This window comes from Monodelphis domestica, chromosome 5 (assembly GCF_027887165.1).
Source record: "Monodelphis domestica isolate mMonDom1 chromosome 5, mMonDom1.pri, whole genome shotgun sequence".
In the NCBI taxonomy this organism is placed as follows: Eukaryota; Metazoa; Chordata; class Mammalia; order Didelphimorphia; family Didelphidae; genus Monodelphis; species Monodelphis domestica.
The window spans coordinates 113420730-113436701 of record NC_077231.1 but is presented as its reverse complement, the minus strand read 5'-3'; the positions used below and the strand labels follow the sequence as shown (position 1 = coordinate 113436701).

The following is a 15972-nucleotide window of genomic DNA, read 5'->3' as shown; positions in this document are numbered from 1 at the left end:
CAAGTATTTGCACAGTTAAAGGTTTCCCGGAGCCCAGGCCCTCGTTCCTCATTTCTTATTTCAGAAAACACCCTGATTTCAGTGGTCTAGACCAATGTCAGACTCAAATAGAAGTGAGGGCCATTAATCCAGATGTAAGGATACCCAAAGGCTGAATGTTAATATCAATGCTATCTACCAATATAACATTTCATATATCTGGTCTAATTAATCTAATTATGTTGTATGAAATAATTAAATATAATTAACATATTGATACATGAGGGTAAGGGTAGTATTTTTTTTAAACCCTTACCTTCCATCTTGGAGTCAATACTGTGTATTGGTTCCAAGTCAGAAGAGTGGTAAGGGCTAGGCAATGGGGGTCAAGTGACTTGCCCAGGGTCACACAGCTGGGAAGTGTCTGAGGCCAGATTTGAACCTAGGACCTCCATCTCTGGGCCTGGCTCTTAATCTATTGAGCTACCCAATTGTCCCCAAGGACAAACTAAATCTTGCACGTCTTCAAATGTTGAGTAAACAACGTTGCATACACAGTAAAGTAAGTGCTTAATAAATGTTATGTATCCCCAATCATTGCAGCTTCAGCCCCATCTCTAGCTCCTTACCATACATCTTGCCCTCATCTGATAAGATGATCTTGCGCCTGCCACAGGGTGGGTAGATGGCAAGGGCCTCTTGGAAGCTCTGCTCAATGTCAGGGCTCCACACGCCCTCTGCATCATTGTCGATGGGTTTGTCCAAAGTCTCGCTGCCCTCGGAGACGTTGCTCCCCTCAGGGGAGGTGGGAGAGCTCCACTCGTTGGAGGTAATGGTGCCGGCTAGGCCCTCCAAGGCTCCGCTTGGAGAAGGACCCGTTGGACCTGCTGGGATGGAGACCAAAGTATTGGGGAGTGACAGGATACGTGTTTAGATGGAGAAGAGGGGAGAAGCAAGGGGTCAAGGATATTTAGGATAAAGGGTGTACACAGAAGCGATATTTTAACCAAATAATCTAATCTTCTTGGGAGGATGTGAGAACAACTAAACCTTACAAAGAGGGGGTTGAAGAAAAAGAAGGGACAATGGGATTAATAAGAAAAAAGGACTAAACCTGAAGCCAGTCGTGTCTCTGGATGGAAACAAAGAGATGTTGGGAGATTGGCAAAAAAGGGGGCAAACATTAGAGATCTCAGTGCATTCTAAAAACAGTGCAAGGGGGCAGCTGGGTAGCTCAGTGGATTGAGAGCCAGGCCTAGAGACAGGAGGTCCTAGGTTCAAATCTGGCCTCAGCCACTTCCTAGCTGTGTGACCCTGGGCAAGTCACTTGGCCCCCATTGCCTAGCCCTTACCACTCTTCTGCCTTGGAGCCAATATACAGCATTGACTCCAAGATGGAAGGAAAGGGTTTATTAAAAAAATAAAAATTAAATTAAATTAAAACAGTGCAAATTATGTAAAAATATTATGCTCTTCTCCTGACTGAATTTCTAGCCATAAAATTTTTTCTCTTAGGACTATATAGCAAGCACCAGTGAATTGTGTCCTGTGGATAGTCATAGAAATGGGGCTTACTGGTACAACCAAAGCCTAAAATATTTTACATTCAGATCCTCACTCTGCCACTACCAAGCTGTATGAGTTGGACCAATTTCTTAGGTGACTAGCCCAATCCTTATCCAAAACATTAGCCCTTTCTGCAAAATTCTTGACAAATGTTTGGCAACCTTTGTTTGAAGAACTCCTAAATGTTCCTGGAACCAAATTTCGATCATGTAAAATTGGGATCTGGATTTTACTTGTGCTTTGGGGAACAGCAGTAGATAACTAAAGCATTAGACTATATTTAGTAGAAAGTTAAAGACAGGGGGCAGTTAGGTGGCTCAGTGGACAGAGAGCCAGGGCTTGAGGCAGGAGGTCCTAGGTCCAAATCTGGTCTCAGACACTACCTTGCTTTGTGACCCTGGGAAAGTCACCTCACCCTCATTGCCCAGCCCTTACCACTCTTCTGTCTTGGAATATATACACTGTATTGATTCTAAGACAAAGGGTAATGGTTCAAAAAAGAAGTTAAAGGTATTATATATTGTCTCCAATCCCTTAATCAACCCTTGGTGTCTTCCCAGGCTCATCTATTGACTCTATTTACAAACAGACCTTAAAAGGAATGGGGTGGTCCTTTGTGAACTTTGGTGGACACCAGTGGGTCAGGATGATTATTCTGATTTTTGTGGTGATAGAAACACTTGTTTTGGTGAGTATCCCTTAATCAGGAGGAAAGGAAGTTAGTCAGCTAAGTAATTCTATGGTGGAGTACCCAGCCCACTCCCAGAAGGTTCTTATAGGTGTAGTGTCAAACTGGAGAAATAAGGAATGAGCTCTATCTATCTTGCCCAGGAAGGGCAGGGAGTGTCATGGGAGGGAAGAATACATACTCTTCTGGGATGATAAGACACCCTGGGGCTTCTAAGCTGAAAATCACAGAAGACCAAACTAGGTCTGGGAAATGTTAAAGATTTGTTTGAAACATCAGTCAATCAGGGATGGAGGATTTTATCCAGGACTTTATCCTGGAATATCATTCCCAAATTAATAATTTTGCCTTTTTTAAAGAAATTCTTGAAATTGACCAAATAAAATAAAATCAAAAGAAATTCCAAAAATATGACTTTGAGAAGACAAGATAGAAAATTCTATCTGGGGTTCCACCCTCTAACTCTTGAGACAAGTTCTTTCCCAGAAATATTCCTCAGTTTTCTAAAACTGTTGCTAGCCCTCACTAATCCCTATAAAAGATTTATCCCTGCCCTTTTCCAAGCTGTTGGGAAGACAAAGTTGTCTAAAGCATGATGTTGTGTTAGGAGGGGAAGAAAGGGAGGTGTTCTGGAAGTCAGGGCACACAAAGCTACATGCAGCCAACACTGTCATGCAAATTAGAACAGGTCCCTGAGCTGAAAGAAAGGGAAAAAATAGGGGCAAAAGCTCTCCCTGGTGACCTTTTGCTTAATTTTGCTTGGGATGTTGACTGAAAGGGAAACTTGGGAAGGGAAGGGAAGGAACAGGACATTTTTGCTGCAAAAAGATTTCTTTTCAAGTCCTCTGAACCAAGGATAACATTTAAAAAAATCATCTCAAGACCTCCTCCTGCAAAGCTCCTATGATGATCCCTTCCCCTACAGATCTCCTTTTCTCTACAGAGGTGGGTAGAAGAGAGAGGGGACCATAAGATCCCCCTGGTTATCCAAGCAAACAACTGGTAAATGTAGTCTTTGTCCCATTCCCCACATAGTCTAATTTGCCTGACTGCGCTGACCCTCCTCTCACATCCTCTAACTCAGAGGAACTGGGGAGTCCTGGGAATACAAATAACCAGCATTAATCCTTTTCTGTAAATCACTTTGACACTGTGGATGTCAGGCAAGGGGTCAGTAGAGTGCAGGAATGTAGCTAGAAAGAGAGGGCACAGGGGATGTCTGGTGAGACCCTTTCTTTCAGGTGAGTCAGCACGGAGTAGTAGATGGGGCATCCATCTGGAATTGGGACGTCTATAATTGGCCCCTATAATGTGTGATTCTGGACAAGTCACTTAACCCCTGTGGGCCTCGATTTATTCATTTGTAAAATGAGGGGAGGGGGATAAGAAAATTGATGGTCTCTAAGGTCCCTTCCAACTTTAAATATATCATCCTATGATCCTCTCTGGCCCTGAAAGTTAAGTTTCCCCAAAAAGTAGGGCAGCAGGTCACCCAAGGCCCTGGGATCTATGACCAAAATGGAGCTACTCCCAACCTCCACTTTATCAGCCAAGGTTCACTGGGGAGCAGCCTTAGCTCTAGCTCAGCTTGATCCCAAACAATCATTTGATAGCCTCTCCCTTGATTAGTTCCCAGAAGCCCAGCTCCCACTCTCCCTGCATGGCAAATCTACAGAGAAGTCATTGCCTGGTGGGCCATGTTAGAAGCACATGGCGTAAGCCGACACCACTCCCTCCCTCCGTGACTCTTCACCCTCTCTCTCCCCTAGAGAGGCTCTGTCTGTTTGCTTTTTTTCCCTTACAAGTATTCCACTTTGTCCAGCAGTCTGTGCCTGCCAGAGAAGAGAATGTGAGGGGGGAACAGATGGCATTATTAAGGCTAAGATGTGAACCAGTGCCACTTAGGAGAAACGGGACAAAAATACTCCCCATCTGGGGTCTCTGGGTCTGATCCTAGGGACCTCCACTCCTAGTTCCACTTCTTGTCAATCTGAAGCCATCCCAAACTCTGGTAATTACTCAAGATAATTAAGATAAGGCTATCTGAAAATGGCATGGTCTATTAAGATAAATCCTAATAATCCTAAAGTTCTTTGGAGAAAACAGTTTTTTCTCCAAAGATGTCCAGTTTAGAATCCTTGAACAATATTTAAGAGATGATACGGTCAAATGCTTCCATTTTCAAGATGAGAAAACTGATAATACATGTATAACCCAGACTGAATGGCTTGCCAGCTCCAGGAAGGGGGACGATAAGAAGGAAGGGAGACAATTTGACTTTGGAAAACTGATGTGGAAATTTGTTATTACATGTAAATGGTTAAAATAAATAAATAAGCCCTAAAAAAATAATGATAAGGAAACTCAGGTTTTATCAAATTAAGTGTTTCACCTAAGGTCAAATGGATATAGTCTTTCCTAGAACTTCTAGGATAAATAGGTTGATTTCCACTATCTCCTGTTCTAGTCCTTTCCACTTTGGGAAAGTTCTAGTTTTTTAGAAAGATTTTCCTTACATCAGTTCTTTTCATCATCAGATTTTCCATTATACAGTTCTAAATCTGTATCCTTGCAGCAAAGGTCTATTGTTCCTATTTCTGTCCTTTAGACCAAGCAAACAATAAACCTAGAACCACGTGCTAACACAACAGTTTTCACACCCCTCCAATTTTCCTCTTCCACAGAATACTCACACTCACTCTCCTCAGCAGACCTGCACATAGTATGATCTTGAAATCCCTCCGCCATTCTGGATAACCCTCCTCTGGAGGTCCAGCAACATCTCATCGCTCCCAACTTCCATCAATATTCAGTAGAATATAAACTCAAGTATACAGAAGACAACGTAAATGATGTAAATATATAAAATATTGTTGTTTAGTCATTTTTTTTTCAGTTGTGTCCAATTCTTTACAGCCTCATATGGGTTGTTTTGGGGTTGGCCAAGATTCTAGAGTGGTTTGCCATTTTCCTCTCCCGAAGCAAACTGGATTGAGTGGCTTGCCCAGAGTCATACAGCTAGCAAGTGTCTGATGTCAGATTTGAACCTAGCGCTAAGCCTAGCTCTCTATCCACTGAGTCACTTAGCTGCCCCATATTTGGTAACTTTTAATACCTTTTAAACATTTTTCCAGCAATTAGAGCCAAGCTCACTAAACTATAGTTTGCAAATTTCCTTGATTAAAAATCTGGAACAATTGCTCTTCTCTAGTCCTGTAATCATCTTTCCAAGACTGCTGATGGTTCTGCAATCACATGTGCCATTTATTTCTGTACTCGGGGATATTGTCAAACGGTGCCTCATGTCTTAACCTCAATGAGGGCCATGTGATATTCTTATTATCCCCCTAATTATCATGGGCTCCAACTCTTTGGTAAGTCATTTTTGTTCTTCCATTTCTGGACCAGAAGAGATGGTTCTCCCTCACCAAAGAATCAAGCAAAAGAAGATTTAAGCAGCTCTGCTTTATACTGTAGTCTGTCATCATCATCCCCTCACACTATGTAGCCATCCCACCCCTTCTTTGGTTCTTTTTCTTTTCTCCAATATAGTACTAATTTTTTAAAGGACATTTTTTGTTCTCCTAAGGTGTCTCCTCTAGCCCCAGCATATTTAGCAATCCTCATAATCTTCTTACAGGACCATAACATATTTTAAAATTAATCTCCCATTAACTATTTCCATTATATAGAAAGGTTTTTTAATTAAGTATTTTATGGGATTAATTATTTAATTTAATTGTGTTTTTTTAAATCTATGTGGGTTAAACAGTGGATCTCATTTTTAAAATTCTCCCTTCTCCTCAATAAAATTTGCTTTCTTTATGGATTCTGAAATGAATTATAAAGAGCTTCTTATTACTCTTGGAGTACCTAACATTCCTAGAGAATCTTCTCCATTAGACTCATACGTCATTGGTCCTTTCCTATCATTTTCCCAAATTCTTCAAAAATGTAAGGTATATATGTCAGACTATGCCTGGTCTTCCTCTTCTCTTGCAACAAATCTAAGATGGAGTGGTAACTTCCCTACAAAGTTCTCATCATTTTGGCTCTAGTAACCAGATCTTTTTTATTGAGGAAAACCAGCTCATCCACTCAAGTATTAGACCCAGTACTAGATATGGACAGCTAGGTGGCACAGCAAATGGAATGCCAGGTCTGAAATGAGGAAAACGTATCTTCCTGGTCTCAGATCTTTCTTAGCTAGCATAACCCTGAGTAAGTCACTTAACCCTGTTTGCCTTACTTTCATCATCTGTAAAATGAGCTAGAGAAGGGAATGGCAAATCACTCCAGGATCTTTGCCAAGAAAACCCCAAATGGAGTCACAAAGAGTTGGACATGACCAAAACAACTGCACAATAAATTAGATCCAAAATAGAAGTTTCCCTTTGTTGACTCCTCTATCTTTGTGAAGATGAAATGATCTTTTAGGTAAGACAAGTTTCATCAGATGAAGCCAAATGAACAAGCATTTAGTAAGCACCTACTATATGCCAGGCACTGCTTTAAGCAATAGAGACCCAAAGAAAGGTTAAAAAGAAACTAGCAGTGCCTCCTCTCAAGAAGCTCCCATTCTAATGACAGAGACAACATTCAAACAGGTATGAATAAATATCAGGTGTCCAGATAGTAAAGTTTCCTCTCATTTGCCAGGTTTATTTTTTTTTTACTTCTTTTATTATTTCTGTAGATGACAGTTCTGATTCTGTTCCTGTCTTTGTTGATCACTCACTCCTCCGCTCACCCCCAGAGGGAAAGGCTCTGAAAATCTATATTTTTATCAGGAGCATTCCAAAGTGTCTTGACATTGTGGTAACTCCATCTAGAAGAATACTACTGCTGTGGAAGATATTTACATATTATGTGGTATACTATAATCTTATACATATTTTTATTAGTTATAAGACAGCACTTGCTTTTCTCTTGAATTTGTAAATTATCCACACGCCGATGGAGAAGACTGGTGTATGAAAAAATTATTCTGGCTAACTTGGATTTCTCCTAAATAAATAGAATATTATGAATCAAAGAAACAAAATATTATTCTGAGAAGACGTTCATAGGTTTCAACAGAAGGTCATAAGGAGTTCATGAAACAAAAGGGATGAAGAATCCTCAATTCAGACAAGGGCTAACAAAGACTAAGAATTCTCTCTATGATGATATACTTCATAACTAACCACCTAGCCTTGACTTAAAGAGGAATCCACTACTTCCTGAAGCATTCCATTCCACTTTTGGATAGTCTAAATTGTTCAGGAGTCTTTTCTTATACCAAGAGTCAATCTACCTCTTTAAGTTCTCTACATCACTCCTGGTTCCTCCCTCTCAGCTAAAACAGAGCAAGTCCAATTGGTCCTCCATAAGATTGCCCTCCAAACACTGGAAGGGAACCATCACGTCCTTTTCTAAGTCTGCTCTTCTCCAAGCTGATTCCTCATTCCTTCAGACAATCTTCATATTACCTGATCTAGAGACCTTCTGCCATTTTCATTCTCCTCTTCTGAATGCCTTCTAGCTTCTCAACATCCACTCTAGCCCACGAACAATACATCTTCATCTACTTCCCAGCACACTCAAGAGATTAAGCCCATACTAGTAGACGATGAACTGGGGCAAAGAATTTTACCTCTGTAAAACCTTACAGATTTCATTTATAAAATTAGATCGGAAAAAATAAAATAAATTAGATTGGACCACATAATGATTGACAGCTAGGTGGTGCACTAAAGAGTACTGGGCTTAGACTCAGAAAGGTTCATCTTTCTGAGTTTAAATCTGACCTCAGACACTTATTAGCTCAACAAGTCACTTAACTCTGCTTGCCTCAGTTTCTCATCTGTAAAATGAGCCAGAGAAGGAAATTTCAAAACATTCTGGTATCTTTACCAAGAAAACCCCAAATGGAGTCATGAAGAGTCAAGCAGGTCTGAAATAACTAAACACAAATAACAACAATAGCAACATAAGATGATAATAATACATTCTTCCACAGTACCTCTATTGTTCACAAAGTGCTTTCCTCACAACCCAAAGTAAAGAAGTCTCTTCCAGGTCTAAAATTCTGACATGGGGAAAAACACATAAAATCTTCCATTCTTTATTTATTCAACACAAAAGGTATTTCTTTTACTTGCATACTCCCAGTCAGTGCTATAGACTAATAAGTATATTATCTTAGAAAGCCCCAAGGAAAGAGGTCACAAGTATTTCTATCTTAGTAGAATCACTTCCTCCCATTTGAAAATGAGGGAGTTGGAATAGATTATCATTAAGGTCCCTTCAGGCTAATATTCCTTGCTTCTGGGACTTTTGGAAGGCAGAAGTCAAATAGTGGGTCATATTTGAAGGGAGCAGGAAATGGCTTCTCAGTCCCAAAATACTTTCCCCCAATCTAAGTGCCTTCATACCTTGTTTTATGCCATTATTGCTTTGTTCCTTCACCCTTATGTGCAATTTTTCCCTCTTTTAAAATGCAAATTTCCCTGGAAGGGAGTAAGAAAACATTAAGTAACTTCATAGGGATCACTTTATCAGATCCACATCTTCCCAGTCAGGTGAGGAGTGGGGTGGGATAGGGGAAAGGTAACTGAGTGGCACATAAAAGGGCAAAGAAAGGGGTGATAGGAGACACAAATTTCTGATATATCTCCCAATTTTTACTAGAAAAGGAAAGAAGGAAAGAGAAAGGGAAAGTTAGAAGGAAAGAAAAGAAAGCAAGCAGATTGTTGTTCAGTTGAGTTTGACTCTTTGTGATCCCTTTTGGGGTTTTCTAGGCAAAAATACTGGAATGGTTTGCCATTTCCTTCTCCAGCTCATTCTACAGATGAGGAAAATGAGGCAAGCAGGTCACATAGCTATGTCTGAGTCAAATTTGAACTCAGGTCTTCCTGATTCAAGGTCCAGGTTCTATCTGCAACACCTAGCTGCATTCATAAACAAGCATATATTAAGTAAGTACCTACTATGTGCCAAGTACTGTACTAAGTGCTCTCTAATTTTCATCTCATTTGATCATCACAATAACCCTAGGAGACAGATGCTGTTATCCCCATTTTATAGATGAGAAAACTGAGTCAGACAAAGGTTAAATGATTCACCCAGGAACACACAGCTAAAAAGTGTCTGAGGCTAGATTTGAACTGAGATCTTCATAAGTAAAGGTCCCTATCCACTCTATCCACTGCTTTATCCACTTTACCACCAATCTGCAGAAAATAGGGCAAAAAGGAAAATATCAGAGTAGAAAGAAATTACATAGAAGAGAGAAGATAAGCCAAAATGAGAGATGAGCTGAGAAAGAACAAGAGAGCAAGAAGAATATACAAATAGATAGCTAGGTAGAAGTAGTTTGGCATATGTGGAAGGAAGGTTCAGAGATCAGGATAAATGAAAGGAGATAAGATGCCAGAAGTGTATACAGGACCCTGAACTAATTACAGACCTCTCTTCAGGTGTAGTCTGACCCCTTCCCCAAGTGCACAGGCACTTCCAACCCTCTCTCCCTCCCGGAGGGATGGTCAGAGGCTACCCATAGCCTTCGTGAAGGAGAGGATGGAGAAGAACACTAAATGATACCCCACTCCCTACCTGATAATCAACCCTCCTGGACAGCAACAAGGCACTAAAGTGGTCAAGGCAGAGCCTGAGCCCCGAGAGCTAAGTCTGATTTAAGATGAATAGGATTAAGTGCTGGAAGGGACCCTAAAGACTCTAATTAACTTCCAACCCTCTGATTTGACAAATGAGAGAACTAAACTCCAGTGATAAAAGATAGGACTAATCCCTTCCTCCCACATAGGTAGACCTACAATTTGCAAGGAAATTATATAATATACAATCATAAACTAATTCATAATTTATAACTGCATAAATATATGATATATAAATAAAATATAAAATCTAATTTGTGTATAAATTATATATAAATAAATTTATACAATTATATAATAAATTCTATAAAAAATAAGCAGATGCTAATGTACTTGTTCTCCCTTCTCTATTGCACCTCCATTCTTGACCCAAATGGACAAGCAGAATGGAACAGATGAGGCTTAGAACCCCACTAGACTGCCTCTGAATAAGATAGACCCCAAGAAAAACTTCAGATTAATTTCTCCTTTCTCCTATCTTGTGATCTCTTGTCATATCTGGTCATTTGATCATGTACTAACTCCTCTGTTCTTAACACCCTCCCAAATCTCCCCTTCCCAGATCCCTCCATTCCTAGAGGTCATTTAGGAAGACATTGTTAGTCCTCTCCCCTTTATCCCTACTTATACTCTATTTAAGTACCCCTCAGAGCATACCAAAGGAAACTTCACTAGCACTGAGTTGAGGTAATCCCAGTAAAAATTGTAGTAAAAAGAGTATTGAATCAGGAGTCAGTACTGGGTTCTACTCCTAGCTATGCCACCAACTCAGTATGTAACTGAGAAAATCTATAAATAGAGGGTTTGAATTTTATTCATCCCTAAAATCCCTTCCATTTCTGATTATCTACAATCCTTTGTCTAAGTCACTGTAAGTGGGTCAGGAGAGGAGACACAACATGATTCCCTCCCCACACACACACACACCATATTGTCTAGGGAAACATTTCTTAGTTTGGCCACTAGGACATGAGGTGCTTTGGGAGAGCACCCCACAGTCCAGGATTCTCTCCTCCCCTTGGCCAGATCATGACCAAGATAATGACTCACTCATCCATCCCTCACATTCTATGATTACACATCCAGGAGGCACTATATAGAGGCAGTGCAAGATAGAGAGGATAGAGAGTTGGCCTTGGAGTGAGGAAGACCATGGCTCAAGTGCCTTCACCTCTCTGGGTCCTAGGCAAGTCTCTAAGATGATACTTTGCAGAGAAGGTGCTGATTGATGTAGTTTAGAAGAGGAAATCATTCATCAGGAGTTCCCTGTATCAATGAAATCATGTCAGGTTTAAAAAAAAAAAAGCCCATAGACTCTCTTGTCAGGAGGTAGACAGCATATTTCATCACTGATCCCCTGGAATCATGGATGGTCATTGCATTTGATCAGCATTCTTAGGGCTTTCAAAATTGTTGTTTTGTTTTGTTTTTTACAATGTTGTTATATAAATAGTTCCTTCTGCTTCTGTTTACTTCACTCTTCATTAGTTCATTCAAATCTTTCCAAGTCCCTTTGAAATCATCTATTTTGTTATTTCTTAAAGCACAGCAGTATTCTATAACATTTATATACCACAAATTGTTCATTCCCCAATTATTAGTTAGCCCCTTAGTTTCCAGTGTTTTACCACTACCTAAAGAGATGCTACAGATATTTTTGTATATATAGGGCCATTTCCTCTTTATTTGATCTCTTTTGAGATGTAGACCTAGAAGTGCCATAGCACTGAATATAGACATATAATTTAATAACTTTTCATCTACAGTGCTAAATTCCTTTCCAGAATGGTTGGACCCACTCCACTATTAGACATCTCCAACAATGTATCATGATTTTCTCACAATCCTTCTAATGGTTATCATTTTCTTTTTTTTTAGTCATCCTTTCTAGTTTAGTAGGCATGAAGTAGAGCCTTAGAATTGGTTTAATTGAATTTCCTGTCTCTCTGGGTTCTCATTCTACTTGTCTGATGACTCCTGATCAATTGGTCTCCTTTGCTGGATCTTACTTCTCCCTCTTCTCTAATCTTCCTCCATGCTATTGGTTGGTGAATGAATAAGCTCCCTTGGGTTCAATGATTACCTCTATACAAATGTTTCTCAGATCTATTTATCTTGTTCTCTCCTGTGCTAGAACTTCACATTACCAACTGCCTATTGGACACCTGGATCTGATTTCCCATAGACATCTCGAATTCAACATGTCGGGTCAAGATGGTGGCTTAGAGGCAGCGAAAGTTCGAATTCAACATGTCTAAAGGAGAACTCATTGTTCTTTTCCCCAAAACCCTCCTGTTGACCAAACTTCTCTATTACCACCAAGAGCATTGACATCTCCTAGTTGAAGTTTTGTAACTTCAGTGTCATCCTCAACTTCTCATCTGCACTCACCCCATGTCTCCAATCTACTGTCGTCTCATCCTTCTAAATTAACAACAACTCTCATGTATGCCCCTTTCTCTCCACTGCAACTAGCTAGTATTCCTACCTTAAATCTCTCCTCACTCCATTCCATTCAGTAACCAAATTGATCTTCCTGAAGAGTAGGTCTGATCATGCCACACTCCTATCTGTACTCAATAAAACCCAGTTTAACTCCAAGATTAAATAGAAAATTGTGTCTGGCATTTAAAGCCCTTCACCAGTCTAGTAACTTACTATCTTTCCATTCAACTTATAATCTAATCCCTTCCATGTACTCTCTGATTCATCAATACTGACTCTTTTGCTGTTCTTCACTCACTATAGCACTAGTGGGAAAATTGAGAAGGAACCAATGTGTTGCCAGCTACTTGGGAAAGAGGGAATAGATAAACGTAGCACCACTTCTTCCTCTTCTTTCCCAGGCAGAGCTGTTTGACTATGGAGTCAGGTCTCACTAGAGCCAAAAGGTAAGTGAAAATCCCCTTCAGTCTCTTTCTTCTTAATTGGTGTATCTTTAATTCCCCTTCTAGCACATTGAAGATGATAGAGTCTTCAATAAAACCAAAAATATCTATTTATTGGGTAAAGGATTTGTATAATGAGGATAGAAGACACAGGAAGTCCCTGACTATTTTCCCTCCTAAAGCTGGTTTCAGGGAGTTTTAATCAGGAGTCTGGGACTCCCAGACTCTGTTAATGTCTTGGTGAGCTCAAGATGTTGGTATTTCTTGTCTCAGAGATATGGTTTTGTGAATCTTCTGTAGGATAGGCTAATTGCCTTCCCCTAAGGGAAAAGTCTCTATCCTAATATCCCCGATGAATGGACTGGTGGACTGGGTCTTTTATTTCTCAGCAAAAGATTAATGAATATATGTTGTCTTCTCAATAAGGAATTAGTTCCCTCTCTCTTCAAGCCAAGGAGAGAAGAACTCAGCAGATTTCAACTGCTCCAGCTTTAACTTGGCTGGAATGTTCCATCCCATCCCCCGATGGCAGCAGTATTCCATCTCATCTTTTTCTGAGACAGCTTTTCAAATCCAGTCTTTTCCATTCATTTTTGACATTTCCCTCTTTCATACTATATATCATCTCCCAACTCTTTTGAGTCTTTTTATTAGCTGTCTCTCATGCATGGACTATTCTCCTTGCTAGCTTTACCTCTGAGATTCCCTGCAAGATGAAGTTCACATTTCCCCTTCTATAAAAAGGCCTTTCCCAGGCCCCAACTGCTCCCACCACCTTTCATGGCTAGTACTTACCCTGATCTCAGATATTCCCTCCTTTATATATCTTTATGTACATAGTTGTTAGCATGTTGCTTCCCCATTAAAATGTAAGAACTAAGAAATGAGAACTGCCCTAGAGGGCAAAAACCATCAACTAGCCTTTAGTTTGACAATGCCAGACACCTAGTAAGTGATTAACAAATGCCTGCTGTCACCATGCTGCCTCCCTATGAAATAAATATGAATAAAATAAGAAATAAGAAACCTATGCTTAACACCTAGGATGTGTTGGATATACTTCCATGAAGTGACTCCTAGGCCGGGGTAAGGGGGACAGGAACTCTACACTATGATAGAATGCAGGAAAGTGAATATTAGCTTTACTTCTTTCCCCTCTAGTGAGAGTAAGTACTTTCTTAAGGCTTATAAAACTTCAAGGTAATTTGAATGGTTCAGGTGCTAGCTGCCAAGGATGTAACAAGAATGAAAAGCAAATGAAACATGGTACACATGTTTACTGCCAGTCCCTGAAAGCCTCAGCAGGTTTTGAAGACCACATGGGATGCCCTCAGTCTGAACAATAGGGAGAAGAGGTGAAAGGAATTTATTTGTCTTGACTGTCAACAAGCAACTCTTCTTTTGAGTGTGTTGTGTCAGAATATTTGTATTGTAATGTTAAGACCTTTGCTAACAGAAGAGCAGAAAATGTATTGATTAGCTTAAGCACATTGGCCTGGAACAGCCTCAAAGAGAAGCAGATGCCTTCTGTAGATTGTAACAGAAATAGGAGATGGTATAGGAGGAGAAATAGTCAATGGTAGCTTTAAAAGCAAAGAAAGGAGAGATGAAGGAACTTTAGTAAGTGCTCTCAGAGCAAAACAGAGCAACAGGGACAAGGGGAGGTCGGGAACAAGAAATGGGGAGATGTGGGAGGCAGAACCAAGAAAGAGCAAGGAACAAATTGCTAGGGAGGAGATGAAGACATGAAAGACACAATAGAACCCTTTCCCAATCTGGATCATAATTCTCAGAGGAGTTCTCTTCCTCACAAGTATAGGAACCTATGGGAGATTGTACCCCTTCACATAATGGAAGTGAGAAGGAAAGGCTAAGAATGATTCTATTGCTTGATTTTTTTTGTTATTTGTTTTCCTATTTTGTTCCACTTTTTAAATGCTTTGATATTTGGTGTATGGTTCCTGCCTAATCAGTTGGTAAAGAATGACCTTTATTAGGGGGAAAGGAAGGTGTGTATTTGCATACTTGTGATTGAATCCCAAACATTCCACAAATCTGGGGTAGTAAAGGCTTCCAGAGTTGTGTATATTATGTCTGTGCTACATCAATAATTAGTCTTTCCTATATGTTAAGACAAAGTCTTAGATATGAGGTGGACTGATGAAGCATCTCCTGGGAAAATGATGCTAAGATAGCCTGCTCTAATCCCAATTCTCAGAATAGAAATTAAGTGCAAGCCTCTAGCAATGTGTGCCAGAAATGTCTCCCTCTGGTTTCTCTTCATCTGTCTTAAAAAAGTTCCTCAATTTGTTTTGCATGACTGCACAAGTATAACCTTTATTAAAATGCTTACCTCCTCAATTTAGGAGGAGGGAAAGGAGGATGGGAGAGAATTTGGAACTCAAAATCATAAAAACAAAAATTTTAAAGTTTTTACATGTAACTGGAAAAAATTAAAATATTAAGAGACATACCATCTCTCAAACATTGCAGAGGGAAATGACAGAATCCTAGAAATGGATGAGACCTCGGATTATTTAGTTCATTTTATTTTATAGGTGAAAAAAAATGAATGGTGCCTTCTTCCCAGGGTGGCTGTGAGAATAATATGAGCTAATATTTGTAAAGTACTTTGCAAACCTTACAATACATATTATTGTTAATATAATTTTTCTTATCTTTCCATCCAGATCTCCCTCAGAATTATACTTATAATAATCAGCTACTTGCACATAAATGCAAAACTTAACATTTATCCCTGTTAAATTTCATCTTATTGATTTCAGCCTGGTCTTCCTGGTCCCTGGCTGTACCCTCTTCCCTGAAGCAGAGGCAAGGGAGGGGCCTGTGTATATGTTCTGCCTTTATGGCCATACCCCAAATTCTATGTGACAATATCCCTTACTTCCCCCATGTAAATATCCAACCCCCCAAATTAAATACTGTGTTCTCCCCAAAAATACATACATATATATATATACACACATATATAGATTGCTCATTGTTCCACTGTTCAAGCCTACCACAGTCCGATATATTTTTTATTCCTCTTAGTTTTATATCTTCTGCAATATGATAAGTAGAGCAGATAGGTGGTGCAGTAGACAGAATGCTCAAGCTGCAGTCAGGAAGACCCCTGACCTCACATTAGCTGTGTGACCCTGGGCAAGTCACATAATCCTGTTTGTCTATC

The 15972-nt window shown here is 39.8% G+C and overlaps 1 protein-coding gene across 4 annotated transcripts in view; it reads right to left on the bottom strand.

Moving 5' to 3' along the window:
• Positions 1 to 15972, bottom strand: part of TEAD4 (TEA domain transcription factor 4) — a 74420-nt gene that overhangs the window by 45090 nt on the left and 13358 nt on the right. For 2 of the 4 annotated variants that reach the window (XM_056799121.1, XM_056799123.1), the window contains exon 3: positions 609 to 866. The exons of 1 other annotated variant lie outside the window; for it this stretch is intronic. In XM_056799121.1, coding sequence (XP_056655099.1) covers positions 609 to 866 — 258 coding nt within the window. The remainder of the gene's footprint in view (positions 1 to 608; positions 867 to 15972) is intronic. One more of the 4 variants, XM_056799122.1, reaches the window with a different exon arrangement.